General features: G+C 40.1%; 1 protein-coding gene and 1 pseudogene across 1 annotated transcript; both read right to left on the bottom strand.

Moving 5' to 3' along the window:
* Positions 1 to 5,745: 5,745 nt before the first annotated feature.
* Positions 5,746 to 6,456, bottom strand: LOC120290868 (annotated as a pseudogene).
* Positions 6,457 to 8,063: 1,607 nt separating this feature from the next.
* LOC104420922 (transcription termination factor MTERF15, mitochondrial) lies at positions 8,064 to 12,292 on the bottom strand. The gene is given in 4 exon segments (XM_039307439.1): positions 8,064 to 8,314; positions 9,190 to 9,257; positions 10,414 to 11,674; positions 11,677 to 12,292. Coding segments are annotated over 2 exon segments (1,329 nt in total). The 5' UTR covers positions 12,101 to 12,292; the 3' UTR covers positions 8,064 to 8,314; positions 9,190 to 9,257; positions 10,414 to 10,769.
* Between the last annotated feature and the right edge of the window lie 1,241 nt (positions 12,293 to 13,533).

Here is a 13,533-nt window from a genome sequence, read left to right as displayed (position 1 = left end):
CGAACCAATCTCAATGTGCCATTTTCTATCTCTTTATTATCAGTACTCTTAATTATATTGAATTGTTTCTAATGCTAATGAAATTTAACTTGTTATGTTCTGCAAAAGTTCTTCATAGTTTCTCATTTAACTTATTCATCCCAAGGTTGTATTGCTAGCCCCAACTTTACCCTTGTTGAGCATCATAAACATCATATTCAAAGCACTTTTTTCTTTCCAAATCACTCCAAAAAAATTCTCACTCCATGCTACATATCCCTTCACTCTCCCTTGAAGAAACTCAAGAACTATGCAAACTCCTTCATTAGACACACACACTCACCCCCCCCCTTTCCCAAGAAAATTGAGAAACATGCAAACTCGTTTAGGTGTTGCACCCAAACACACACTCACTTTCTCTAAATAAAAAAAAACATTTGTGAACTCCACCATCAATGAAGTAATCACCAAAGTCACCGACCCTGCCAAACTATGTGTGATGTCCTTGAAGAGGCACAAGGGGCTCTTCAAGAAGGCCTCCGCTCCCTATGAATGCACTGGTGTTAGCGCTGCTATCATTTTTACTCCACCACAGGCAAACCCTACTCTTTCGGCGCCCCCTTAGTCAAAAAGATAATTTCCGACTACCTTTGTCACAACGACACTGTGATGCAACTGAAGGGTCTAAGAAAGTGAATGAAGCGGGTCAAAAAAGAGAGTGATTCTTGCTAGACGGAGGAGGACTTCAAATCCTTGATCATGAAGTGCAAGGTCATTCTCCATTGTGTGCATGAGAAATTAAAGGATGTCAGTGCTGATGATAATTTTGGAGTTGGAGTTGGAGTTGCTCTTGATTATGAAGTTTTGTACGGCAAGATCTATTGGCTTTTAGAGAGTTTCCAAGCTCCTTGTCCTTCACGTGTGGCTCTCTTCAAGGACTGCACTCATGACAACCAAGGCGGTTTCTAGACTTGGCCGATCAACTCAGCCACCAATGATGGAAGTTAAGGATTAGTGTCCACCCCAGTGTGCTCCAATTTGGAGGGTTGTGGGTTCAATCCCGACGGCTTTCTTAATCTCTTCTAGGATTTCGTCTGCAATGGTTTCTTGACTTTGCCGGAGGACTCAACCATCAGAGGTGGAAGCTCAGAAGTGGAGTCCACGCGCTTCGATCTTGAGAGCTATGTATATAATCCCAACGGCTTTGTTGCACTTGAAGATTTGGATGTCTCTTTTGTGATATAAAAATGAGTATATGCGTCGTTTCTCTTAAGCAAAATCTGCATGAGATTCAATTTGAAACAGTATAAAACAAAACACTAATTTGTCCTCCTAACAATAATGTCACTACTATTTTTCCCTTCTGTTCAGTTGAATTTTATAATTTTATAAATTATTTCTCCATTTTCCAAATTATAATAGTGTTATTCAGGATGTTAATAGCAAAAGGAATCTATTGATGAATCATTAATTTCACAAATCTTGAAAGTTTGAGTATTTAATTAACACAAATAAAAGTTCATATATCTAATTTGATGAGGAAAACCCGAAAAGACCGTAAAAAAGGCTTTGATGAGATAAGTGGGGCTTTGCTCAACCAAATAGGTTTTTCAGCTATAAAGAACAATTTCCATATATCGGAGAAATGGGCCAACAGATCCATGCACTTCACTGACAATTTGACTCAACTGCCGGTGGTGGAAGTTCAGGAGTGGAGTCCAAACCACGCACTTCGACCTTGATGGCTATGGGTATATTCCTAACGACTGACTTTGTTTCTTCAAGGACCGGGATGGTTTATTGGCTTCGCTGGAGAACTCGGCCATCGGCGGTAGAAGCTCGGGAGTGGAGTTCACGTGGCCCAATCTCAAGGGTGATAAATATAATCCTAATGACTTTATTATATTTGAAAATTTGGATATATCTCTGTGCTTGTTAAACCACATTGTAAAGGGGAGACTATAAAATGACTTTCAATGCTAGTTGTTCAATTATTTGGTTCAGATCATATCCAATACATGTTCAGATCTACTGATGACATTTTTTTCCTCTCAAGGGTGGATCAATGAAGAGAGATGACTGTGTTTGCCATTGTCTTGGCAGCCTCTGATGAGAGCACCGAGCTTCCAGGCATGGTTCAAGAAATGATGGTCACAATTAGGGAATGTCGTGGCCTTGCTGAGAAATGCATGGCTCATTCCTAAGGTGGGAAGCTATTGATGTAGAACAATTTGGACATGGTCTCGACAAAGCTCCCTTGCCATGTCAAGAATCTCTTTGAGATGTGCAAAACTAGTTTTTTTCCCCTCATGGATATGGCATTGTTGCTTTTATGCTAGGGACTTGTCGACAAGTTGAGGAAGAACCTTAAATGAAGAGGCAAAAGCTCTGGCTAGTTTGCATGGAGTTGTGAGTGAAGATGAGAAATTATGAAGGGGGTCATGGAAGTAGGTGAGGTCATTCTCCTCTTGGTTAGCTTTCTTGATTCTTTGGAGATAGAAGTTCAAGAAGAGGCTGCAAGAGTGCTCTTAGTAGATGCATGGTTTGATTCGTGCAATGGTGTGGTGATTGCCTTGTCTGTTGCCACCTATATGAGAAATTTGGCAGAATGCTTCGTATATATTTCTATGAGCCCTTATTGTTGTAATTATTGTTGTAATTATAGGTTTAAATGGCTTGGTATTAAGTGATGTGTCTCTTCAGTTAACTTCACTTTTCATTCTACTGTAGTTTCTAAATTTGATATTGTTCTTATTTAGGGTTAATGACTTAACTAGTGGGAGCATAACCAACACGACTCTTGAGATCATGTCCTTTAAGTTTTTTGCAATTGTTTTTCCATGTCTATAAATGCACATCTTCTTAATTCAAACACACAACATATAAATTTCTCAAAGTACTCTAGTTCTTAAGTAGTTGTGCTCTAAGTGTGCTGCTTTCAAGAAGTATTCGATAGAGACTTGTTCATGTAGTGTTGATACAAATGGATTTGAGGTGTTGTATATTATGAGACATTGTTCGTGAAACTGCTTGGCACCATTGCCGGTACCTCACCTCTTGTTCAATTTCTTTGCGAGTTTACAGCAAATTTAATTGGTTTGTAATGTTTATTTGTAAAGACTTTATAAACAATGGCTTGGTTGTTATTATATTTGTTATTGCTTTCTTAGAATTTTCGTCTCTATTCTCGTCACAACAAACAATGTTACGTATTTTTCCATTGATACATAATATCTTTTCCAACAATCATGATAAACTTAACTGAAGGTGAGATATACTACATAAGCTGCTCTCTCGGGTCACACAAACTAGCATTAATTAACTTCCCTCGATTAAGATTTGTGGTTTCAATCATCTCGTGGAAACACTTGGTTAAGATTTTGTCTTCCCATCTGCTGGAAATCATGGTTCAGAGGGATAATAGTTGACAACGTGGTTATGGGGCTGTTTATTGCAAATATTTTTGTTTTCATGCTATGGTCGATCGCGGATTGTAGTTTTGTGATGACAACCTTCACCGCAAGATCTTTGTCCTAGAAGTGAGAGTCTTCAATAAGACCTGACTTGACTTTTGCGGGGATCTAAATTATAAATTTTCGCAATCCAAGTGAATCAAATGCAAATCTCCTTAGACAACTTTAAGAATGATCGTCTACACATGCTAATAACAAATGTCAAGCATTGATATCTAGTCATATTTAAAAAAATAATTTTCCATCTTTTAAAGAGTAAATAATTTTTTTTTCTATATTTAAGCTACGATGTGTTTGTTTGGAAGAAAACTCCATGATAAAAGAAAATATTTTCAGTAAATCATTTTATAACATTTTTTTTTATGACCCAGCGGAACCCCGCGTCTTGTACTAACACGGACAAACTCGACAGCCTGGGGTAACGGGGGTAAACCCGGGGCGACGCTAGCGAATGACCCACCACCCCGACGCCGCACTTAAGATCCCGTGCGCCAGCCGGGATTCGAACTCCTCTTCTAGCAAAGGATTATGGGAGCACTTATCCAACTAGGCCACAGCAGGTGGTGGTTTTATAACATTTTTCTTTGTTTGGTGACATGTGACTGAAAAAGTTTTCTATGGTTTGGATATAATTTGCAAAAGGGTTAATATCACGAAAAAAATCTAAAAAACCCCTCAAGATGGTAAACTTATAACAAATTTATCATAAACTAATATTTTGACGACAAAAAATCCCAAAGTGGTATGTTTGTGATAAATTCCCCCTTTGTTAGTTTCCGTTAAATGAAGTTAATAACATGAAAAATCACAAAATTAGTGTACTTGTAACAAAAGGAGTGTAAAACACTAAATCAGTACACCCTTCAATTATTATGTGTTATAAAATTCAGTAATTTGACAGTAAAATTTAACGAAAACTAATGAAAGGTAAATTTATCACAGGTGTACCTATTTGGGATTATTGGTGATTTTTAATTAGTTTTTAATAAATTTATTAGAGATATACCGGTTATGATTTTTTGTAGTATTAACTCTCTGAAAATGATTAAGAACATTTTAGAAAACACATCCCAACCATTGAGCAACTACTCAATGGTTGGGATGTGCTCCATATTTTTCCCTTTTCTCTTTATTATTTTTTTTGTGTTTTCTGTTCCCTCCTCTTCCCCACCTCGACCTAGGTCGCATAGATTTGCCACTCACCCATCGCCACCCGACCATCGCAGCCACGAGACCTCGTTATCCAGCCTCCATTCGCCTCTCACACCAGTCCGCCCGAGTCATTATTGCGTCCCTCCCTCCCCCTCTCTCTCTACCTCGATCACTATGTGCGAAGTTCATGAGCCTTGGCCACAAAGGTCACAACCTCTGAGGATGTGCTTCATTAGAGGTCGCCAGCCTCACGCGACCACATATTTGGGGAGCATGAGGCCAGCGACCTCCATGGCCACGGTGGCATGGCTCGGTGACTCCATGACCTCCATGACGTTGATGGCTGTCATCGAGTTTTGAAGTGATAGGGAAAGATGTTTGTAGGAGGAGTGCTTTGTCAATTTGCTTGAATGGAGGTTGCCAGGCTCGCTCTATATGGGCGCTCGAGGTTGGCGACCGCCATGGCCACAGTGGTGGGGCACGGTGACTCCATGACTTCCATGGCTACGCTTGAGTTTTATATATATATAGAGAGAGAGATTTGTAGCAGTGCTCTATCAATTTCCTTTGCTTCAATGGAGGTCGTCAGGCTAGTGCTATTTAGACTAGTGACCTCCATGGTTGCGGTGGTGTGCTTGGTGACTCCATGACGTCCTTAGTTGCGCTTGAGTTTCAGAGTGACAGGGGGAGACGTTCGTAGCGGTGCTCGGACGTGCGTAGAGGAAGGAGGAAAGGTGGTGAACATGGCGATGGCAGCGGTAATGAACACAATGAAAATCTGTTTGTTTCTCTTTGTAATTTTTAATTTTATACTAACTCTTTTCAGATATATTTTTGAGAAAAAAAGTAGTTGCTTAGTTCGAAAAGTATTTTCAATCCTCCAATTGAACACATTATTTTTTCATTGATTGAAAAGTGTTTTCGAATGACTAGTCATTTTCGGCCAACCAAATGAATAAAAGTCCGAAAAATAAATTTTCAAAAAAAATCTTCACTTAAGCAAATGCACTATTTTTTCATTAACCAATTTTTCTAAACACAAATGCCGAAAATGATAAAAGTATTTTTTTTTTTTCGTGAAACAATCGGAGCCCAAGAGGAAAAAAAGAGAAAGCAAAAGAAAATGGGAGTTTAAAGTTTTATTGTGCCATTCGCAAACAAACTAGCTAGTCTTTTTTGACCTCTCGATAGAGAGCTAACAAAACTATGGTGCAGACCCACCTACCAATCCATCACTCACAACGAACTCAGCTCAATCAAATCCAAACCCTAGGAATGGCCTTACAGACCAAGGGCTCTTTCGTCTCCATTGACAGATTCAGGTACTCGGACAAGTCCTCCCTGCGATCCGAACCGACCCATTTGTGGTTCTGCAGCAGCTGGGCAAGCCAGAGCTCCACCGTGGCCAGGGCTGACCCTCCTCGCAGAACTGAATGGAGCGAGCCTCGGGTCTGAGCCCATGATCGGAAAATCGCTGCCGGCGGCCTCCTCCAAAAACCTCTCCGGCTTGAACTCTTCCAGGTCGGCCCAAACCGCCTCGTCATGGGTTATGGCCCACATGTTCACCATGGCCGTGGTCTTGGCTGGGACGAAGTAGCCGCCTGATGTGGGTGTCATGGATGGCGAGCCTGGGCCAGGACTGGAGCAGACCCGGCGGGCGCATCCTTAGGGTTTCCTTGACGATGGCCCGAAGGTACCATAGTTTCGGGAGGTCGGAGTCCTCGACAGGCCGGGCTGAGCCGAGGGCGGTGTCGATCGCGGACCAGGCTTTGGCTTGGATGTCTGGGTGGAGGATCATCCTGGCGAGAATCCACTCCAGGAGGACGGCCACGGTGACGGTGCCTCTTGAAGATCATTTCCTGATCGAAGCAAGACCCAAAAAAAGATTTCACCTTTCCGCTTTCATCAAAACGGAGAACACACCTTACAATGCTCCATATGAGATCGCCGACAGGAAATAACAAGCAAGCAGAAGGAACATGACGCAACCGATAAACAAGATGGATAAGGAATGAGAATAAGATAAAAAGGGATGATGGGAAAGATACTCAGATTCTTGACATCTTGGGATGCCCCAAAAGAACGGAAGAAATGCAATATGCAGCATCAATATACACTCCAAGCATCCATCCACAATGAAATCAAAGAAACAAAGAGGCTCAACAGTACAAACTACAAAGCATTCCGCATGAAAAGATTAAACCCAAATTGAGTTTTCCATCGACTATAGATTCAACCCATCTTCCGGTCTTTCTCAGGGGCATAACTCATAACTACATTCTGCAACCTCTCTTCTTTGAAGTCAAATATAAGCATCCACTGCTGCTTGGGCCAATCCGGGCCTCACCAGAACAGATAAAAACAAAGCATTTTCTTCCATATCTTACCCAAGAACTAATTAATTGCAATTTGACTGAGTTTGACGTGAACCCATTTAACCAAAATTCCAGAAGGCAACCAATTCATTTGCTTACCAAAACTTCTTTCAGAACGATCAAAGTATTGCACTCAGCTCTACTTGGTAAACGCCACCATCATTAACCAGGATCTACTCCTTAACCAGACGGAAAACGCAATGTCCTTCCAAATCTGTTCCGAATCTCCACTGAAGTTGAGGGGAATTAAACCGTCCAAATCAAGAATGACAAGATCGGCAAAGTTAGCCATATACAAGAATCGATTACCAAAAATCAAACAGGAAAATTGTTTGAGCTGGGGATTGGAACTGGAGGGGGTTGGTGCGAAACGCAGTCCCCACCTGCCTTCATAAAGGAGTGCAATAGACAATGGCGGCCATGAGGAAGACGATCAAGGGCTGACAAACGGGATGGCACATTTGCCGCGCTAAGGGAAGTGTTGGAAGTGGTAGGTGGAGATGGAACAGCTTGTTTTTTAAAGATTTTCAATCCTATCTTAGGTGCACCAAACATATAATGGATATTTTATGATCCTTTCTAATCTTACTTTATCGTATGGCATCCCAATGCAAATTTGGACAATTAAACGAGCCTAAGGTGTTGCCTTGTATACAGGTTATGTGTTCCTATGGGAATTTGGTTGTCAACTATATTTGCCATACTTGAGGTCTGCTTAGGTCTCCACTGGGAGAATAGGCTGGGGGTTGCTTGATTTTGATATTCAGGCAAGTCACCAAATATAGAAATACACCATAATCTGATTCAATTGATTAATTAGGCTACTCGGGTTGCGCTTGTTAGTAGAAAGGCACGGACAATCTCTGAATTTTGGTTGAATGTGCAATATTATTCTCAAACTTTTAATCTATTTAGTGTGACCTTTAAACCTTGATTCAGTGTCGGATGTTATCCTAGACATTTCAATTTATTTGGTGCGGTCCCTAAACCATGAGTAAATGTTCAATATAACCCCTAAACTATATAAAGAAATTCAAAAGTTTAAGAATCACATTGAATATTAAACTAAATTTTATGGGCTACGTTAAATAAATTAAAAGTTCAAAAATAATATTATGCATTGGATCAAAATTCAAAGACCGCATTGAACAAATTAAAAGTTCAAAAATGATACTACATATTAGACCAAAATTGGAGAATTATTTATCTTTTTTCCTTAGAAGAACTATTTGAGGAGCCCAACCAGACCAACAAGATGCGTGGATATTGTATTTGCAGCCTTCAGCCATCAAGGGCGCTCTAGATTCAAGATCTCCACGGCCGAATCCCCGGGATCTGCAGTGTATAACAGCATTAATGTTGAGCAAATGACTGCTGCAATAACTGAATGCGCCAGAAATTAGAATGTGGTCATCCCAGCTCAGCAAAAAGTGCCAGTCAATGGTCGCTTGAACCCAAGTGATGTCAAAGCGATTGGCCACTTCGCTTCACTATGCAGCTCATTTGTTCGATAACCAAGTGAAATTCAACTGCATTTCAGATAGAACTAGTCCGAAAAATCCAAATATTTTTCCCTTTTGTTTTGCCTAAAATTGGAATTTTTAACATTATACCCAGTCAACAAATTGGTACGGGTTTCTCCCGTCACCCAAACTGAACAGAGTACTTCTACCGGTTTCCAGACCCTGAAATTGAATCTTCTGACCCGACCAGAAAAAGTCTTTCGTCGAGTGGTGAACCAAAACTACCAGTTTGAGTCACAGTTAGGTAAGGTCAGATTTCCTAGCCATGCTAGTAAATTTGACACCACGAGCTACAACAGCATTTACAGGTGACTCCACTTGAGTATTCGTTGGTTTTTTCCTTTTTGTAAGAGACTACTCAGTAGATTAAACAAATTCATCTGCTTCATATTAGTTCCCACTTCTCTTTTTCATGCATTAAATCATCATTTTCTACATAATTCAGGAAGCACCTCCATACAATTGGAGTAATGAGATAGCAATAACAATGCCTCAACGCAAAAAGCTAAAAGCTCCGCATAGTTTTCCCTCGATTCCACGAGGGCTATTCTGTTGTGAGAAATAAAGTTAACCATCAGACTAGCGTATCAGGTACATCTTCTTGTATATGGTCCAAAATAGAACTTTGAATATCGTAAAGAAAAATCTAGACTAAAAAGCAATATAACATTGAGGAGTCATGAAAACCTGAATGGCTTGGCCAGGATGCCTGACAACCACCATTTGAAATTTCCCTTGCATCTGTCGTAAGAAGTCTGTTATGAAAACAATTGAAAACCCATCAACATATACTGTAATGGGATTGAGCAGACTAAACAACCGGATCAGGTCTATCAGGTCTAAGCAGAGAGAATATTCAACAAATTATCTTAATTTGAGGAAAAAGCCTACATAGTCCAATCTAATTATGTAGTAGATTAAAGATTCATGTCTCCAGGGTGCATTGCACTTATGGACATTTAATCAGGTTGACAGCACAGTCATAGGTGTATATGGGCCATCAAAAGTTAGTAAATAAAGCTGCAAATGACGAAAAGCAATATAAAGAAAAATCCTGCCCAGTTATTAAGCTCACATTGTCACTTGCAAGAATTATTCAATCAGTCTATCCTGCTTGGAGAAAGGACACAACACTCTAAGAAGCCTTAAAATGATAAGACCACATGCAAAGCTACTCCTACATGAGTCTCAGGAGCTGCGCCTATTGATATCTATCATCAATAATACACTTGCTGAACAGTAATAAATTCATCGCATTTCATGATTTGTATATACTTCGTTGGTTATTTTCTTAATACCTTGATACTCAATACAAATTCCAAGAAAAACATCAAGAATATAGTGAACTTAGAAACAATAATAACAAGAGAGTTTGTCCACTGAGTACTGTTTCATAGAAGTAAAGATACAGATATGTAAGCCGTGATAGACATGAATATCACAAACAACTTCATCAGAAATGTATTAAAACTAACGTATCTAGTCTAATAGTTCCCACTAAAGCAACAGTTTCAGGACCAGGCATGTTAAATTTCTTTCTGAAAGGCTTCATACCTGCAACAGAATTGACATCCTCACCAAAAGATTTTACAACAATAAACTTCGCTACGGAGCAATGCCAGCTTATGAAAATTGATAAGGTAAAGTAAACAAGGAGCAGCTTCATGAGACAAAATTTGACAAGATAATAAATTGCAAGACAAAGGACAAGAGTTTAGGGCTAAACATATCTATGAAATTAGTGCCACGGATTTAAACTGGAAAATCAAAAAAAATTTCACAATCCAGCTGCATAATTGTCATCAATATTGTGTTACATAATGACTTTTTACTCATTTTATAAGTTTCACATAGTTTTGCAGAAAGCAGTATATAAACAACTTGACCAGAATATTCACCAAAAAAAACAACTTGACCAGAATAAGGAAGGGCAGAATGTGTCTTGTTCAATGTCTCCTCTACATTGGCAAGAACAAACTGATACATGGTGATGATGTATTTCCTAGAGATGCAACAATTGAGTGCTGAACCCCAATTAGAAATGACCATGCTCATGCAGTACCTAGAGATGTAACATCCACGTGCCAATTCCTACTCTGGTTAGATCAAGGTTCTAAAGAACTGGTTCTGACTTCAGAAGATGTCAAACACGCTGTCTCCTGTGTAAAGTTGATTTTTATACCAGTAGATGTTTCAAATAGATGTGAACCATTCACGATCCTCAGTTTGAAGTATAATAATGGATGAGAGGCTACAATTGTCCCATCCTAACCACCCAACTCCATAAAGGACTTTATGTTTTCTGCATCATCCTTGGACTGGGGATACTTTTGTGGTTTGAAGAGCTTCCACAGTCCCACTGGATGCTGCTTCTCAGCTTTGTCTGCTTCACATCTGAAAATCTTTTCGCACTCTGGATATGGCTTGACATATAAGTTATAAAATTTAAGCGTGCTAGGCTTTATCAAATTTTGCAAGCCTACTGGATCGCCTAGTCCCCCAACGGATCTTAAGTACTTGATCACATTGTATCGAGGAAGGATTTGTTTTTCAAAATTCACACCTAAATACTCAGGCACCTCGACTAGACACTCCACTTCATAGTTCATATCGCTCAACAAGAAATCAATCTTCCTCTCAATCTCCCCTATCTGATATACAATCAACCTCGGCTCTTTCCACAACACTTTGAAAGCATCTCTGCGAATCAAACCATGCCAGCACAAGCAGTCGAGTCTCAATTTCACTTCGAACCCAGCTTTGAATTCACCTCCCCTTAAAATCTTTTCTTTAATCGTCTCTCGGCATTTTAAAGTCCGTAGCAGTTCCAAGCAACGCGAGAGTTCCCCAAGTTCCATGCCGAGAACTCTGGGCTCTCTAAGAATCTCGTCCCGAGCCACACTTTTATCAAAACCTAAATGCCTAAACTCAAGAATCAGTGGCTTCAATCGACCCTCCACACTCAATCCCAAAATGCCAGGAAAAGTGCGAAACACACCGTCCACCGCAGTTTTTGGTATGCCGATTCCCTCCAAGAACTCGACTTTCCCCGAAATTTCAATCTCCCCCTTTGCAATAACTCCAGGAAACTCCTCCAATATCCTGCAATAAGTGTAATCCCGAACTCCTAAACCCTTCAAAACCTTGAATAGACTACCGAATCTCTCCGGACGACATTGAATTTCCTAGAAAACTGGAGGGTACTTATAATGCCAGCAGGGGAAACACCAAGAAAGCCAAACTCCCGAAACACCACCTCCCATTTCCTCAGGAACTCATGTTCCAAAACCCTGGGACACCGACCCATCACGGAGACCACCAGTTCATTGGGTATCTTGAGCGAGGACAAAATGCTCAGTGATCTTTCGGTGTCGTGCAAGCTGGCATCGAGCAAGAACCGGTTCTTCGCGAGGAAATCAGGCGACTGGGACGGAGAAAGGCCGTACCTTTGGAAGAGACTCGCCAGGGAGGCCTGCTTCCCGCGCTGGGAAGGCGAAAGGAATCGTGGGTTCGGGCCGGAGGAGTCGCCGCCGACTCTTCCGGAGAAACAGCGGCGCCCCGTTTGGCGAAACGCCAGCAATAGCAGCCACGGCCTCATCTGGTCAAAAGAGGATGATGGGGGTCCGTTTTCTTCTGGTCTGAGCTCGCTTTGTGCGATGATGGCCTGCTGCAGGTTCAGCTGTACGTGGGTACCGAGCTCCCGGCGGCGCTCTCCGCCGCGAACCGCCGCCTCGATTTCGTCGCCGCCGTTCAAGATGCGCAGCGAGCTCAATTGAGAAGCTACAGTGTTTTTAAAATTATTTTAACCGAAAATTCTATTTTTTATTACTATTGTAATGGAGTCCCTATATTTTTAACTTTTTTTAATTAAAGCCTACTATTGACACAAAATGTCCAATCAAATCTATTTTACATGGAATTCGTCCAAATCCAACTCCAATAGAGGAGACCCTGGACATCAACTTGGGCAATTGTTCCCGGAGTAAGTAGATCCTAGATTTGAAATTTGGAATTTATTATATTAAAATCGACTATCAGTTTTTTGAATTTTAGATCTATCATATTTTCCTGGGAATTTATCATTTTTCTCAATCTAATTTCATGGTTTATCCAAGAACCCATTATTTCTTTTGTTCCTTTATTTTGTTTCGTTTTTTATGGTAAAATAAATGAGTAATAAAATGATTTAAAGTAAAATACGAAAGAGGGCAAGCAAGTGAAGGCAAGTTAAGAACAAGCGAGGGCAAGCCGCAAGTGAGCAAAGAGGGGATTGGGGGAGGTGGGGGAAGAGAGTTATGAATCGTTTGAGTGAAGTTAAAAGGAGCGAAGAAATGGAGAGAAAGAGAAAAAGATGTCAAAAGAAAAGTTATGGCTTTTAAGTTTTATTAAATTGATAATCGGTTCAAGGTGATTTTTCACTTGAAACCAAGAATCGAATTAATTTCAAAAGAAAAGTTATGGCTTTTAAGTTTTATTAAATTGATAATCGGTTCAAGGTGATTTTTCACTTGAAACCAAGAATCGAATTAATTCTCACTAATTCCAAAATTTGGAACTAAAAATTGAATCAATTTCCAATAGGAACTTGAAACTGGATCAATTTTCAAGGTGATCTAGGTCGGTGCACAACCTTAATGCCAACCATGAATAAAGGAAAGTGGAAGCAGACAAATAAAACAAAGTTAATCCAATCATCGTCTAAAACTTGTGTTGGTGTTCGTGTAAGCACTATTTAATTTATGTCTTACTTCGAGGGTGACCCAATTGAATTTGACCAAATTAATTTTGAGTAAGAGAAATTCAATTATGCATTGTGTTTAACTATGAGAAGAAAAGTAGAAAGTACGAGAACCCGGTCAAGGAAATGACAAAGATAGGGTGACAAAAGTAGATTTTTTTATGATTTTTTCAACTAGAAATCCGACACGTTCATCTAAGGTTTGGTATTCTTATTAAGCCAAATGTTTGTGCTTGAATCCCAGGACATTGTGTTTTCAATTTTCATAAGATGTTCAATTTCAATTTTTTAGA

The sequence above is a fragment of the Eucalyptus grandis genome, chromosome 2, assembly GCF_016545825.1.
Source record: "Eucalyptus grandis isolate ANBG69807.140 chromosome 2, ASM1654582v1, whole genome shotgun sequence".
Classification (NCBI taxonomy): domain Eukaryota; kingdom Viridiplantae; phylum Streptophyta; class Magnoliopsida; order Myrtales; family Myrtaceae; genus Eucalyptus; species Eucalyptus grandis.
Note: the sequence above shows the minus strand (reverse complement) of the source record. Positions and strands in the feature narration are given on the sequence as shown.